Consider the following 16,995-nt stretch of genomic DNA (forward strand, 5'->3'; position numbering starts at 1 on the left):
AAAAAAAAAAAGAGACAATCTTTATTTTGAGAGAGAGAAAGAGAGAGCATGAGCGGGGCAGAGAGAGAGAGAGAGAGAGAGAGAGAGAGAGAGAATCCAAAGCAGGCTCCAGACTCTGAGCTGTTAGCACAGAGCCTGACACGAGCCTCGAATCCACAAACCATGAGATCATGACCTGAGCCAAAGTCGGAAGCTTAACTGACTAAGCCACCCAGCCACCCTAGAAAGATTTTAAAAAAACAAAAAACAAAAAAACAGTTTTAACACTTGGCGTACCTGGGTGGCTCAGGTCATGATCTCACTGCTCATGAGTTTGAGCCCCACATCAGGCTCTGTGCTGACAGCTGGCAGTTCAGACCCTGGAGCCTACTTCAGATTTTGTCTCTGTCTCTCTGCCCCTTCCCCACTCACATGCTCTTTCTCTCTCAAATATAAATAAATATTAAAAGATTAAAACAAACAAAAACCAGTTAACGCTAGAGTGAAAAATAACCAAGTGAACAGAATCAAACAATACTAACCTAAATGAAAAGATTGACAACCAATGCAAGCTAGAAATACTTTGTGGTTGTAACTTCTCAAACAGACTGAATTTCAAATTCCATAATGTTAACAGCCTTCTCTACAGAAGAACTAAACATTTTACTATACAACATGGACATCAAAATGTCACCTTGAAGCTGCCTCCCCTAATACAAGCATATCTCCTTTCATAATAATGCTTCACTTTATTGTGCTTTCTATAGATACTGTGTTTTTTGACAATTGAAGGTCTGCGTCAAGTCTAAATTCTAAAAATATGTGATTCACAAAACAGGAAAAATAGAAAGAAGGGGCAGAGGAGCAAAAAAAAGCCAAAAAACAAAAAGCCAAAAGAAACAAACCAAACCAACAGATGAGAGAAAAACTAAAGGACAAAATGACAGACCGAAATACAACTTAATAATTACATTAAGCATAAATGAACTAAATACTCCAAAGAAAAGGCAGAGATGGTCAGACTACACATAAAAGAACCGTTTGTAATATATAGTTAAAGACACAGAAAGACTTAAAGTAAAAGGTTATAGAAAAAAACATAGAAACCATGCAAACAATAAACATAAGAAAACTGTAGCAGCTTTATCAATATCAAACAAAGTAAGTATCAAGACAAGAAATACTGTGAGACAAAAAGGGGCCCTTCACAATGGTAAAAGGGTCCATATATCAAGAGGACATATGCATGTAATAATGAAACTACAAAAAAGAGAGAAATTCATAGTCATGGTTGAAAATTTAAATACACTTTTCACTCAGTAATTGATAGAACTAGACCAAAAAAATCAGGAAAGATACAGAAGATCTGAATGACTATACACACAGGCAGTCCTTACTTTGAGTTACTGCATGTGAGAACAGTGTCCCCACTTTCCACTGTTCTGATACGCAAGGTTTTGGTTAACACAGTTCCATGCTGAGTAAGGACTATCTGTATATGTTTCTGTATGGTTTTGAATTTTGGAAGCATGTGAATGCTATACATATTAAAATAAGAATCAATAAGGATGGAAAGGCAGCGGTGTGAGGGAGGGAGACTGAAACCAAAGCAAACAACAACAACAAACTAAGCCCAACCATATTTCAAATGAATAACATAACACATTGAAGGGGGAAAACGAACCTAATTTATGAATACAGTACTTGACCAGATGCCCTTAATCTTGGGTAAAGTAGGGGAGAACTGCAAATAAATGCTGAATTCTTTTTCGTAAGTATGTTTTCTCTATTTGTATGGACAAAGCAATTCTGAAACTATCTGAGATGTATTAAAGAATTAAGCAAATGAGTAAATTGTTGATGTTATTGGGAGCCAGGGCTCAAGGGACAAAAATACGAAAGGGGTAAGAACTAATACAAGGAAAGCCCTGTGAGAATGAACCGGAATTGGAAGTACTAGAATTGGGTGAATTCATGATTTCTAAATTATGTATGTGTTGTATGTATTATATACGTGTAAGTGTCTGCACACATATGTATTTCCTAACTGTCTGCTAAACGGGCTTCTGGTTATATATGAGTAGCAATGAATACATCCAACACCCAGATCTTGATTTTTTAGTTATCATTTTCTACTAAAAGAAACTAGGGCTCTTTGGAAAAACAGCTGATTCCAGGCCTGTGACAGAGAAGAAACAAAATGAACCTAGAGGAGCTGTTATACCACAAAGTGATAAAGGCCTTAAAAAAAAAGAAGAGGAAAAAGAAAAAAGACAGGATTATGTCACAGGCAGCATACAGCAGTCAGTCTGAGGGGCTCCTAGAGGCCACAGAGGACAACTTAAGCACCAAAATAATGAAGGACAGTAAAGAAAGAAATAGGAATCCATGAATCCATGCTGGTAATAGTTAATTGGGAAATAAGGGAAGACTCTTGGTATAGAGCAGAATGTCAACTGCTGTGGTTTTCTGTCTTTGTGTTAACACTTGAAAAAACGTTAAAAGATGTATTTTTGGAAGCCAGTAAACCAAAACGACACTTTAGAAGCTGCTGACAAAACACAGACTTTAGAACAGTGTGACTCAGGGAAGAACTGACCTTAATTAGAATCTCCTTCGATCTATAATTAGGGACAGGTTATCCTAAATATACTACTTTGGAGTACAGAGCTCTCACACAACAAAACTTCATAGTTTTGCCTTCACCAACTATAATCTTAGTTTGTTTAAAATGTGACTAACTGGGTGATAAAACCAGCCAAACAAAAGAAAATGTATCCATTACATCATTGTCTTAACACAAAGATGTATATGACAAATCCCTCTAGACTGGAGTGCCAGAATTTCTTTTCCCCCGAAAAGCACGCACAGTATACCACGAAATAAGAGCTAAGTAGTCCATCAAGTTTCCTTTGCTGCCGGAAAACCCGAGCTTTTCTTCTCTATACGGTTGTTTTAGATATAATTTATCTTCTACTTAAATGCACATGGGCCTATATTTTGTTTGCAAAATATCTCAAATCCTTTAAGATGGAATTTATAAAATAAATTATAAACCTAAAAAAAATCGTAATATGACTGCAACACTAAGTGGAAATAATTTAGTCTTCTAATAGTGCTACGAATACAGCAATTTAGTTCATCTGTGGTTTGAAAGTCAGCGTTAGTGCAAAAAAAATTCAGAATGACTGTTTTTTTAAACTCTGACAAGAAGTGTTAGAACCGATTTTTAAAAAGTTGTGTTTCTGCCCCCAACGTTTTACCTGGGAAATTCAAAACTGTATTTCAGATAATCTGAAAAGAACTTCCCTTTACAGTGTGAGACCTAAAACTTTTAAAGTGATAAAATTCAGGGGTGCCGGGGTGGCTCAGTCAGTTAAGCATCAGGCTGCTGATTTCAGCTCAGGTCTTAATCTCCTGGTTTGTGAGTTCGAATCCCGTGTCAGGGATTCTCTCTCTCCGTTTCTTTCTGCCCACCCCCCCGCATGCAGGCACGTGCCCTCTCTCTCTCTCTCAACAATAAAAACATTAAAAAAGAGAATTTACAGGACTCTGTCTGCCCCTCCTTGGTTTGCACTGTCTCTCTCAAAACAAATAAACTTTAAAAATAAATATAACATAAAAATTCCTAGCACAGTATCTCTTTATTACACCTCCTCTACATCATATTAAACAAATGTATGTTGAATAAATGAGCAATAAATCTTCTTCAAGGCTATCTTTGCAGGTCTAGGGATGGGTAGATGAGTAGGTACGTACAGGAGAAGCACGAAATTTTGTCCAAAACTGCTCTTCAAATGTTTGAAAGTTGCTATGATTATTTTGGAAAAAGTAATCCAATGTTCTGATTCTGAATCTATAAGAAATGTAAATGTACAAGAAAATTCACTGAAAGAAAACAAGGAACATCAGGCCAAAACTTCCGTAGACACAGACCACTTGAAAAATGTCCTTCCAGACGTTAGTAGAAGTAGCCCAGATCTTAATTAGGTATTAATATTCACGCTTACTATACCATATTAGTTTAGCCACTTAAAACTCAGACTTGTGCAGAGCTGTGTTTTTATGTACGTGTCATTTTACCACACGATGCAGTCCCTTTTATAAAATCTACAGCATATTTAGTCCTTCTGTGATTAAAAAAAATCCTCGGCAACCAGACTTTCTGACATAATGACACGCAATACTGAATCACTCCAAGGTAAAACGAAACAAAGTTTAGCATATTACCAGTATATTAAAAATTAACCTATCAGCAAGGACACAAATACACTGGGTACAAAACAGAACTGTGTACTCAGGCACTTGTTTTTATTATGGGCTGGAAATACAAACAGAAGTGATAGGTACCCAATAAGTGGTACAAACAAGTGTCACAGAAATGCAGCAAGGAAGACTGGTTTCCGGGAGCAAAACATGGGGTAAGGCCATCGGCCTGGAATAGAGTGGGCTGTGAACACAAGAAGCTTGGTTCTTTAAAGTATCTATGGCAGGGAATGGTGAACTATGATCCACGGGCCAAATCCAGCCCGCTGCTTGTTTTCATGTTGCCTATAAACTACCAAAGGGTTTTACATTTTTTTTTTTTTCAACGTTTTTTTATTTATTTTTGGGACAGAGAGAGACAGAGCATGAACGGGGGAGGGGCAGAGAGAGAGGGAGACACAGAATCGGAAACAGGCTCCAGGCTCCGAGCCATCGGCCCAGAGCCTGACGCGGGGCTCGAACTCACGGGCCGCGAGATCGTGACCTGGCTGAAGTCGGACGCTTAACCGACTGCGCCACCCAGGCGCCCCTGGGTTTTACATTTTTAAATGACTGGAAAAAGAAATCAAAAGAGGAGTAGGTCGTGATACACGAAAATTATGAAATTCCTCCGTAGACCTTTATGGAGACACAGCCATACCACGTCCATCCGATTACCTGTTATCTAGGATTGCTTTCATATTACAAGGCCGAGCTGAGCAGATGCCACACAGACCACGTGAATCATAAAGCCTGAACTATTTACTATGTGGCCCTTGAGAGAAAACGCTTGCCAAACTCTTTCCTGAGAAAGTCCTGTGTGGCTGAGGCACTAGGAGTGAGGGGCTGGGAGGAAAAAGAAGCTAGAGAGGCAAGAGGGGCACGGGGGCCATAGCGAGGATTTGCGTCTATATTCTAAGAGTAACAGGGAAGCCCTTAAAGAAGTTTAAGTAGAAAAGTGACAGGAAGATTTGCATTTTAAAAAGCTCATTCTAGGGGTGCCTGGGTGGCTCAGTCGGTTAAGCGTCCGACTTCGGCTCAGGTCACGATCTCGCGGTCCGTGAGTTCGAGCCCCGCGTCGGGCTCTGGGCTGATGGCTCGGAGACTGGAGCCTGCTTCCGATTCTGTGTCTCCCTCTCTCTCTCTGCCCCTCCCCTGTTCATGCTCTGTCTCTCTCTGTCTCAAAAATAAATAAACGTTTAAAAAAAAAAAATTAAAAAAAAAAAAAAAAAAAGCTCATTCTGGTGGTGACACAGGTAACCGGCATGAGGAAAAAAGTAAGGATGTTAGCGCAGTAAGTAGTTTAAGCAGGATATGAACATAGCTAAGACTTACGGGGCTGGGAAAGTAAAAATAGGAAGCTGGGCAAGATTATTTCTGAGATGCCTTTCAGCTCTAAAATTTTAAGAATCACAGGGGTTTCTAAGTCTGGCTTTGCAACTTTTCAGGGTATTTCTAATGATCACAAACAAATCTCAGAAATGTTATACTATGTAACATTTACTATATATGTGATACATATAACAACTCTCCAATAGGAAGTTAGAAATATGCCAACACAGCATCAAGCATCTAAAGTTTACTGAAGAATAAATGATCCTCTCCATTAGAATACTTTCTAAAATATGGTTTAAATTTTTTGCAAGCTGGAAAGGACTAGTTTTATGAAATTCATGGTCAAAGAATTACAGTTCATACACAAATGAACACAATGGGGGAACAAACACAAATGTGCTCGCATAAATTTTCACCACACTTTCCCACAATGTAGCAATGAGGGAACAAAGAACATACCTGCTACATTCTAACAATGTAACTTTGAGACGGCCTTCGGTAAGTGCCCACTGTTGTATATGGATATGTTCTTCTTCATCTTCTTCAAATCCTTGCAAGGTTTGGAATGGAAAAAACGGCTTAAACCTGAGAAAAGTAAAGATAAGTCTAAATTTTTGAACAAGAAACACCACAGCTTACCGCATAATAACAAAACCTATCTGTAGGAAAACAACACAAAACAAAAACCTAAACTGCACGTGCCCCATAAACCCAAAGCTTATCACACTCAACTGGCAGCAGATGATACCGTCTCTGTGGCACCCAGACCCCCCTGGGTCTTTGGCATGCTCTCGGTGACAAGGCAGGACACTTAGAAAAAAGAACAAGAAAATCTGAAGATCCCCATTAGGCCCTGAAACTTGGGTGGGGCAGGAGAGCGATTCTTTCTGGACTAGATGGAAGAGTGTCCCTACAGTACAAGATCAAAATTCAGAATGCATTTTTCATGGAAAGAATACAATTGATATAGTAATTAGCACATGATAACGATTACTCATCACAACGACATCAACAACAATCAGTGACTGCAAGGATAGCATCAGAATCGTTTACTATTTGCCAGACAGCGTGCTAAAGCTTTCCAAGCTCACAATACTGAGAGGGCTGATAGACTAGCTTCCCTCCCCAGATGAGAACAGCGAGCCTCACAGGTTAAAGGATTTGTTCAATGTCACATGGTGGGTGGCAGTACCAGGATTCAAGCTAGTATGATTCCATCAAAGCCCAAATTACATAACACTTCGGTTACCTATGAATAATTCAGGCTTGTCCTATGTGCTTATTGTTTAACACTTTGGTTTTCACGGAGAAGCTTGTGCTGAGTTATGAACTGTAGCCTTTAAAATCTTTAATTTGAAACACAATTCATACTCCTCCATTAAAGCAAAGGACAAAGAAAATGAGAGAAAATTGGGCTCGGGAGCGTATAGTTTTCAATTCCCCTTATATACTGTTACTGGACCCAGCATTTGTCTGCTTCAAACTTCAGTGCTTCTCACTAACCCCACACAAAAAAGACAGTCAAAAGTCCTTGGTTTCTCATATTCAGGGTCCACCACAATTTATTTTCCCAGTGGCATTTTTCACTATTAGAAACCTTCCTTTCTAGGAAGTGTAGTCACCTCAAGTACCCAGAAGATACCATGCATATTCCAGCTCTCAGGTCTTTCGAACCAACTGGATGTTTTCCATACTTCTGCAAGCCTAGACAAATCCTAAACACTTTCCATAATCGGCTTTAGGTCCTAGATCGCAGCAGAGCACACACACTGCTTTCACTCTTTATTTCGCAGTCACTTCAATTGCTGTGCATTTATGCTTTGAAATCTCAAATGTGACACGCTCACGACTGTTTGTACCCTTCACGCACACCATCAGGACTCAAGTATGTGTTGAGCTTATTTATAAAAATCCAAGGCTAAAAATGAAATGAACATTCAGAAAATAATAGCCTACTATAGTTCATACGGGAAGATATTGACATAGGGGGAGAAACACTGTTTTATGGTTTCCCCGTGAACAGGATTAAAGGAAAATCTTTTTAGGGACAGATAGATACACAAACAACGTCCTGCGCTTTTCTCCTGCTTCTGAACTAGATGGGAAACAGAAAGTCCTCTTCAGCTCCTTAATCTGCATTTGAAGTCATTTGGTTCAAACTCGCACCAAATTTTTGAAAGGAAAAAAAAATTAGGAACTAAATTCATCATGCTAATACAATGTAGCTGAGTGCTTTTAACACACAAGCCTCATGGCTCCTGTAGAACATGTGACTGTCGCTCTGTGAAACATTACAAAGATCACTACGCTATATACGCAACCAACTTTGAATATGATAATGCAGCTAAATCAAAGCTGCTCTATGAATCAACTTTTCTTGTCGTGTATAAACTTACAATTCAGCAAGAATATTTTCCCACAGGTGTGTGACTTCAATGTTCTATGGAATAAAACCTAATTTGGTTTATTAATGCTTCTAGCAGCATTTGCTAAAAGTGTTTATGCACAAAAAGACACTAAAGTCAGAAAAAATGTATTCCATTTAAAAATAATACGCTAAACACTGGGATAAAGCTATGTGTTCACCAAGCTAATAAACAGAATGCACACATTGGCATTCTCTAAGGACACTGTTTTCAAACATTTGAAGTCTGAGCCTTTAAGTATCTCAGACCAATAAAGAAACCCAAACAGCAAAGCAGGCTACTTCTACCCCTTAGTTTTATCTTCCCATCCGACCGCACTATCCTTCCCAGGATTCAGTAGCCTTTCTTGTGTTAGCCTATCAAACATGTCACTGTTTTCGCACTCAAGTTCCCTGAACAAGCTACCTGTACTTCCTCCTGTAGAAGCCTTAAAAAACAAACCCAGAAAGATCAACTTCTAAAATGACAGCACGGGGGGCTGGGGCGGGGGGCGGTGGGGGGGGGGTGCCTGGGTGGCTCAGTCGGTTAAGCACTGGCCTCTTGGTTTCCGGTCAGGTGGTGATCTCACTCAGCGTCAGTCATGAGATCAAGCCCACCCCCCACCCCCGCCCCTACCAGAGCCTGCTTAAGATTCTCTCTCCCTCTCCTTCCGCCCCTTCCCTGCTTGTGTGCACACACACACTCTCTCTCAAACATTACATTAAATTAAATTTAAAAAATAAAATGATAGCAAAAGAGATCCACTGACCCACTCTGCAATAAAACTGATGCAAGTCATTAACATAAACACAGAAACAAAACACTTCAAGCCTCGGAAATGGCCCTAATGGTAAACAGCAAAGGGAAGAACTTCTATTCATCAATTTTCTTGACTAGAAAATTTGGTTAAGAAAAGTGAGAGTGTGTGGTGTCTAAACCAAGATGGGCCCCCCACCCCCACCCCAGCAGGCTGAGCAAGGAAGAGATTCATGTCCAGACCTCCAGACCGCTTGCAGCCGGGCACATGGCAGTCTCACCTCCACTCCTGAGGCCTTTCTCCCGGGGGTGGGGGGGGGGTGGGGAGAGGGAGAGGGATAGAGAGAGAGAGAGAGAGAGAGAGAGAGAGAGACAGAGGAGGGCGGCAGTGTTTCTCATCCAGCCCCCCGCTGCCCAGCACTGAGGCTAAGCGCCAGGCCAGTCGAGAGATGGGAGCTCCCTTCCTTGAAAGGCCCCGATCTGTGGGCCGGAGACTTCACCCTGGGCACGGAGCGCACCGGAGCCCTCATCGTCCTCGCTCTGCCCCAGGACCCAACGGTTCTGTGCCCAGAGGGGCCAGGCTGCTGCCACCCCTGAGCCCCCTCGCACCCAGCTTCTGGAGTGGGAGTGGCACTCACTCACGGAGAAGCCGGCCGTTGTCCCCAGCCCCAGCGCCCTGGCTCAAAAGATTTTGCTAAGGGGTAGGAAAGGGAAAGGCGGGCTTTAAAAAAAGCTCGTAACCTCTTCCCGAGGCGCTAACTTCATACACCAAAGAATATGGAGAAGCTCAAACCCTACGTGTGCTCTCAAGAACGAGGGAGGTGGTGACGAAAGGCAGCCGGGAGATTCATGGATTTAACGAAGATGCAGCCTAAATAAAGGCTGCCCTGGTCACAGGAAATAAGACGGGGGGAGGATCTCTCCTGAGGTCAGAACAAGTACCAAACGCTGACCTCAAAAATTATTCCTTGAGAGAAGCCACAATTTGACTGGATTCGTTGGTGGAACAATATACGCCCCCGGGGCCCTGTTGAAAACGATAGGGTGAGGGGTAGTAGATGGCTCTAAAAGAACCCAGGCAATCACTAAAAAACAAGTAAATAATAAGCCCTGGGAGAGGGGGACCGGTGCTCAAAGCTGCTACAAGAGATTATCTAAATATCTGATTTCCAACCAAAATTGTGAAGCTTGCAAAGAATCGAGAAAGCATGACCCCTGAAGCAGAACAGGCAACACAAACCGCCAGGAAGAATGACCAGGTGCTGGACTGAACAGAAAAAGACTTCAAAAGAGCCATGAGAAGTATGTTCACAAAACATTTTTAACAGCATGATTAAAGCAGTAAAGGGAGGTATTATGACAATGTCACATCAAATAGAGACTATCAATAAAAAATACAGGAGTTACATTAAAAAAAGAACCAAGTGGGAATTCTGGGGTTGAAAACTAAAAATGGAAATAAAACATTTCAGGGCACCTGAAATGTAACTGCAGAGCCTGGTCTGTAGTCCCTGAGGTTGATTTGATTACCACCCAGTTTTCTGCGGGAATAATGCACTAAACCCGGGTGGCCTAGTTGGTCGAGCATCTGACTCTTGATTTTGGCTCTGGTCATGATCCCAACCAAGGGCTGTGGGATGGAACCCTACAGCATGGAGCCTGCTTGAGATTCTTGCTCTCTCACTAAAAGAAAAAAAAGAAAAAAAGAAAAAAAAAAAAAGGAAAAGAAAGAAAAGAAAGAAAAAGAAAAAGAGAGCACACCACCAAAAGGGTTCTCAACCATAAATATGAACTGACAGAAGAAAAGACTTAATGAATTTGAAGATAGAGCAACAGAAGTTACACAAGCCAAAGAACAGCCAGGAAAAATAACAACAAACAATGAACTGAGTCTTAGAGAAATCTAGGAGACCATTAAGCACACCAACACACATAATGGGAGTGCCAAAGGAAGGGAAAGAGAGAAGAGAGGAGGAAAGAAAGAAGGGAATGGAAAAACCAACGAAAGAACAGAGGCAGCCAGTAAGCCCCAAAGCCACAAATTATATGATTCCATTCATATAAAAATCCAGAATAGGCAAATCTATAGAGGCAGAAAGTACATTCATATTTAGGGTTGGGGTGGTAGGGGGGTTAGGAGAAGGACAGCTGAAGGGTACGGGGTTTTCTTTTTTGTGGTGATAAAACTTCTAAAATGGACTGGTGATGGTCGTACATATCTGTGAATATACTAAAAGTCACTGGAATGTAAGCTTTAAAAACGTAAGTTTATGGAATATGAATTATATCTGAATAAAGCTGTTCAGAAAAATCCCAACCCAGGAGGCGCCTGGGTGGCTCAGTCGGTTGAATGTCCGACTTCGGCTCAGGTCATGATCTCGTGGTTTGAGTTCGAGCCCCGTGTCGGGCTCTGTGCTGACAGCTCGGAGCCTGGAGCCTGCTTCAGATTCTGTGTCCCCCTCTCTCTCCGCCCCACCCCTGCTTGTGCTCTGTCTCTGTCTTTCAAAACTGAACAAACATAAAACAAAAAATTGAAAAAAGAAAAAAGAAAAAGAAAAATCCCAACCCAGTTTACCCAGAAATAATTTCTTTTGTCATTGCTTTGATATGTAAATGTTTGGTGTTTAAATAAGAAATAAAACCATAAACGACACACCTCTGTTAAAAAACCTTACAGCCACTTTTAAGGCTTATGAAAAACAAAGATTTATTAAATAGTTACTATATCAGGTACTGACTCAAAGCATTTATTGGCTCACCTAATACTTACAACAGCCCCCAAACAAGGCATTAGCACACTGTACATGAAGCAACAGTCGTAGAGGCCTCATAAATCCTACACACTGAAGGCAAAACCGGCATTAGCCTGCTAGGGCTGCCAAAACAGAATACCACACACTGGGTGGCTTAAAAACAGAAATGTATTTTCTCCTAGTTCTGGAGGCTGAAGTCCACCACTAAGGCGACAGGAGGTTTGGTTTCTAGTGAGCCTCTCTCCTTGGCTTGCAGACAGGCACCTTCTTGCTGTAATCTCTCATGGCTTTTCTCTCTGCACGCCCACTCCTGATGTTCATTCCTTTTCTTATAAAGACACGGGTCCTACTGGATTAGAGTTCCATCCTTATGACCTCACTTAAGGACCTTAATTACCTCCTTAAGGGCCCCACCTCAAATACCGTTGCGCTGAGTAGGTTAGGGCTTCCACATACCAATTCTGGGGGAAACAATTCAGTCCACAACAGAATGCAAATGTTAACTCCAGAGCCTGGTCTGTAGTCCCTGAGGTTGATCTGATTCCACCCAGTTTTCTGCTGGAATAACACACTAAACCTGGCCTGAAGGTACCCGGCAAGGACGCTCACGGTTTCCCGTATATTACTGTGCTTGATCCACAAAGTAACACGGGGAAGCACAGTCTGCAAATCACTTCTGCATTTCACACAGATCAGGAAACAGGTACAGAAGAAAACAAAGAGACTGCTGGAGACTGCCTCCTTTATTAAAAAGTTACATGAAAATAAATGCCAGCAAAATGAGGGCATAAACCAAGAAAGAAGCGATCCAGAAAAGAGTCGATCCCAGTCCAGAAAGCAATGATCTCCTAAACCCAGATGACAGGTGTGTGGCAAGCCAAGAGACAAGCCTGGTTTGAAATGGGCGATGAAGGCTCCGAGGAGATCTCTAGGAAATGAGGGGAATGAATAAGATAGGCAGAAGGAACGAGAAGGGAGAGGTTAATTTTTCAGTTAAAAAAATTCAAACTTGACTGTGGGGACACATTGTTTTGAATGTGGCACCAAGAGTTTGAAACCGGAACACAGAGAAGGAAACATAAAGCTGCATATTAGGTAGCTCTGCGATAAAGGAAAATTATGCAGACGTAGTAACAACGTAAATACATAGACCGGTCAAGGGAGGGAACTCTGAACAGAACATAAATGTTATTGATTATGTACAAAGAAGGATGCAGTTCAATGCATGAACTGCAAACAGTGACAGAGCTAGATCAGGAAAAGGCAGGAGGGTAGATGCAAGAGGCCGTCACCTAGCTAAATCCTCACCTACCTCAGAAGGACGTCAATCAACAGACAGTGTCTGACGTTGTTAAATCAAGAACAGCAACGGGACATTGCTGAGCAATAAAGAGGTAACACCATGATTAATTAGCATAGCTAACGTTACCAAGTACTTACTGTATAACAAGCATTACAATGATTAATTCTTAATAATTCTATGAGATGTAATGAATTCTCATTTTGTAGATGAGGAAACGGAGACACAGAAGTTATACAGCTAGTAAGCAGTAAGAATCAAGACAAGAATCAAAGCAGTCAGGCTCCCAAATCTGTGTTCTTAATCAGCACCTCTTAAAAGCTGCTAAAGAAACAGTTACAAATGGTTGATTCTGAAGAGTATGACTTCTGTTAGGAAAGTAGAGGATTTAGGGAAGTGACTGCTGACTTTCATACTAAGTCCTGTCATATGTGATTTTTTAATTTGATTTTTAAATTATGTACATAAACTTGGGGCGCCTGGGTGGCTCTGTCGGTTAAGCGTCCGACTTCGGCTCAGGTCATGATCTCCTGGTTTGTGGGCTCAAGCCCCGCGTCGGGCTCTGTGCTGACAGCTCGGAGCCCGGAGCCTGCTTCGGATTCTGTGTCTCCCTCTCTCTCTGCCTCTCCCCTGCTTATGTTCTGTCTCTCTCTGTCTCAAAAATAAATAAAAAATTAAAAAAAATTGTTTTAATAAACTATGTACTTTAACTAAAATGAAAAGACAATACCAAATGTTGAAGATGTGAAACTGCTAGTGTAGACTATCGTAACTACTTTGAAAACTCTGTGGCAATATTTACTAAACCCGAACAGATGCATAACCCACGACCCGGCAAACCTACTCTGAGATACATCCAATAGAAATGTGCACAAACGGTCACCACAAGACATGTATAAGAATATTCATAACAGGGCCAATCCAATGGTGCATCACGAGTAGAAGGGATAAACTGAGTAGAATCACACAGTGGAATACTCCACGGCAAATATAATGAACAAACTACATCCGTGCACGGTAACATGGATTAATTTCACAAACATACTGTTGAGCTAAATAAAGAAGCTAGAAAAACGATGAGTGCACCCAGCATGGCTCAATTTATATAAAGTTCAAAAACAGATTTAAAAAGAAAGAAAGAAAACCAACCCAAAAGCAACGGTGACAGAAGTCAAGAGAGCTACGCTGAGAGAGGGGAGGGTAGTGACTGGGTGGCAGTCAAGGGACTTCCTGGTTGCTGGTAATATTCTATCACTTGTTCTGAATGCTGTTCTGTTCCCTTTGTAAAAATGCATTGAAATGAATTTTATAATAGTGCACATTTTAAGTGGTGAGTTGTATTTTAGTAAAAGTTAAAAAAAACATGTTTAATTTAAAAATGTACATTACTTTGGTAACATTTTAAAAATATACACTATTTAAATTTTACACCTACAAAAGAAGCCAAGCCTTCTTCTCATATGTGGATCCGAATCTTTTTTAATGTCTAAAATATGCTTTTTCTCTAAGATGTTTCTTCAAGAATGCTCTATAAGCACCCTGAATGCCAGCTGGTGACATCTCTGTCACATGGCAGCAATAAAACTGTTTGCAAACACTGTGATCTTTAGAGAAAAAGGGTTTACTACAAACCCAATATAAAAATAGTCTGAGGTCTAAATCTACTCTTGACTTCAGCATGGGCTCTGTGTCTTTGCCAAAGTAATAAATCTGCTCAAGTCTTCAACTCAATAAAAGGGAAAACTTCCTAATAATTAGAGCTAGTAAAAAAAAAAAAAAAAAAAAAAAGGCACAGCTATCTCAATGCACTGCATACCTTCTATCTCTAGAAATACTCAGGTAGAGGTTGGACGAGGCTTTCTCAAAGAGGGAAGGTGTCATGAAAAGAAACACAAAAGTAAGAATCATGCAAGGCCAACTCCAAGAGATTTTTTTCAAAATAATCAGGGGAGAGCAGTGATGCCCCAAAGTGGCCATAAGTTAATGACTGTCTGCTACAAACTATGGGGGTTTACTGAACTACTCTCTTAACTTCTGAATAAGTTTTAAATCTTCCCTAATGAAGAATTAGAAGAGGTCTGTTCAGTATACTAAAACATTTTCAGTTCTCTCTTCTTTCTCCTTTCTCTTCTACACTTTCTTTAGCAACATCATTTGTTCTCACTGCTTCTACAAGTTCTATATATTGATGCCTAAAGTAAACTAGACACCTTTTCTTGAAACTGGCTCCTTCTCTCCTGTTTTCTCTTACTGGCACCACCGACTTCATAGACACTTGGAAACCTGAAGTTACCTTTTACTCTTTCCCTTCTCACAACCCATCCGTTCCACCTCCATTCCCTTCTACGTACTGGTGAGATGTCTCTTCCACTCTTGTTCGGTGTTCCCCATTGGCCTGGTTCGGGTTTTCACTAGTGACTTACCAGGCTAGGATTTCTGAAGTCAGGTTTCCTCTTCTTTAAAAAAGTATTTTTAAATCCAAAACAAAAGCCTTCTGCTTCTTTAAGTAAAAAGCTACTTCATAGGACAACTACAAAGACTTAGAGAGTTCACACGTGAAATAGTGGGGCTCCCAACACGTAATAGGCACACAAAGCCTGGTTTTCTCCTTCTCCATGCTCAAGTCTCATCAAACTGGCTTCCTCAGGGAATCCTTAAAGATACCATCCAATGTCCTGATTCAGTTCCTTCTGCTATTTCTTCCACCAAACCATACCTCCATCCCATCACCCCGTGGCTAAAGATAAACTATCCTTTACTGGTCAGCCCAAACGTCATCTCATCCCTTTCCACCAATGTGCTTACAGACTCAAAAGACCAGTCTTGTTTCAGGCTTGGGAATATAAACAACACTACATCCTGCCTAAGGAAGAGAGTAGAACGAGCAGTTCTCAAGAGGCAACTGGGAATTGTGTGATTTTTGCCTTTCAGTCTGACAGTCTTGGCTCTCTCGCATTAGGAACTAGAAAACCTAAGTGTGCTTTAAATTCTCCTAAACCAAATATATAAACTAGATAAAGCAGGGGTGATCATCTTCAAAACGTTTCTCTACTTACCCTTCTTCAGAGGTAGCACAGCATTCCTTTAAAAAATGACTATTTAAGTATCACAAAACCTCAGCTGCCCGTAACTTCCCTGGTGCGCATTATTGTGCAAACTATGGCACACTAACACAAAACTCCATGTAAGCTAGAGGGAAAACAAAGCACGTGTGGCTCAAAATACTCTTACTTTTCTATACCTACATTTCAAAGTTCCAATTTTACTTGGACAATTCAATCGATACTACATCAAAGGCCACTCGCACACCGAGCTCCCCCAAGCTTACCGAGGTCAGGACTGCCACGTCATTTCTCCCGAGAGACTGCCTGCTAAGCACTGTGATTCCCGAGGTAGTCCTGCGTGGTGAGCCCCTTTCCACCACTCACCTCCTCTCTGTAAAGGGCAGGCTCCACCTGCTGTTGCTTCCTCGCCTGTGTTCCAAAAGCACTTTCTACAGGCTTCTATTATGCCCCTAATCACCCTGTTTACATGTCTGTTTCTCTCTGGTTCTCCCTCACACCACCCCCTCCTCCCAACTAAATCGCCAGCTGCCTGAAGGAAAGAAACAGACGCGACAGCTATTGGAGAACAGGGTCAGGAGCAGGCTCTGGAGCTTGAACAGCTTGGCTTGGGATTCTGTTCTGCCACTTCCCAGTAATATAACCTTGAGCACAGTGTGACTTTAAGCCTCAGTTTCCTCATATGAAAAAGGATAATAATTATACCTACCTCAGAGCTGTTACAAGGACTACGTGAAATAATAAAAAGCATCGTTCGTCCCTCACTCCTCAGCTTCTTTTTGACGAGGCAGTTTAAAGCAGTGTTAGGCACACAGGTTTTAGAGCCGGTGCTTGGTTTTGAATTTTGGTTCTTACATTTACTAGCTTTAAGACCTTGGACAAGCTACTTGAACTCTCAAAGCCTCAGTTTCTTCATCTGTAAAAGTAAGATAATAATTATTACCTATCTTAATAAGGTTATTTTAAGGATGAGATGAGAAAGTTCACATAAAGCAGTAGGCACAGTGAGGGGCTCTAGAAATACTTCCTATCAAGTTTTCTATTTATCTATTTTAAGGCTGATCTCCTAGAGACTTAACACAGGGCCAACTCCTTCCCTTCCACAAAGAACCATTTCGGGAGTCTGCGTCCACCAAGTCGGATGTTCAAAGTCACAGCTG

General features: G+C 41.1%; 1 protein-coding gene across 1 annotated transcript in view; it reads right to left on the minus strand.

Annotated features, from left to right (window-relative positions):
• PDZD8 (PDZ domain containing 8) overlaps nucleotides 1-16,995 on the minus strand; it is a 72,455-nt gene that overhangs the window by 41,154 nt on the left and 14,306 nt on the right. The window contains exon 2 of the mRNA XM_058697902.1: nucleotides 6,019-6,144. Coding sequence (XP_058553885.1) covers nucleotides 6,019-6,144 — 126 coding nt within the window. The remainder of the gene's footprint in view (nucleotides 1-6,018; nucleotides 6,145-16,995) is intronic.

Source organism: Neofelis nebulosa, chromosome 13 (assembly GCF_028018385.1).
Source record: "Neofelis nebulosa isolate mNeoNeb1 chromosome 13, mNeoNeb1.pri, whole genome shotgun sequence".
Classification (NCBI taxonomy): Eukaryota; Metazoa; Chordata; class Mammalia; order Carnivora; family Felidae; genus Neofelis; species Neofelis nebulosa.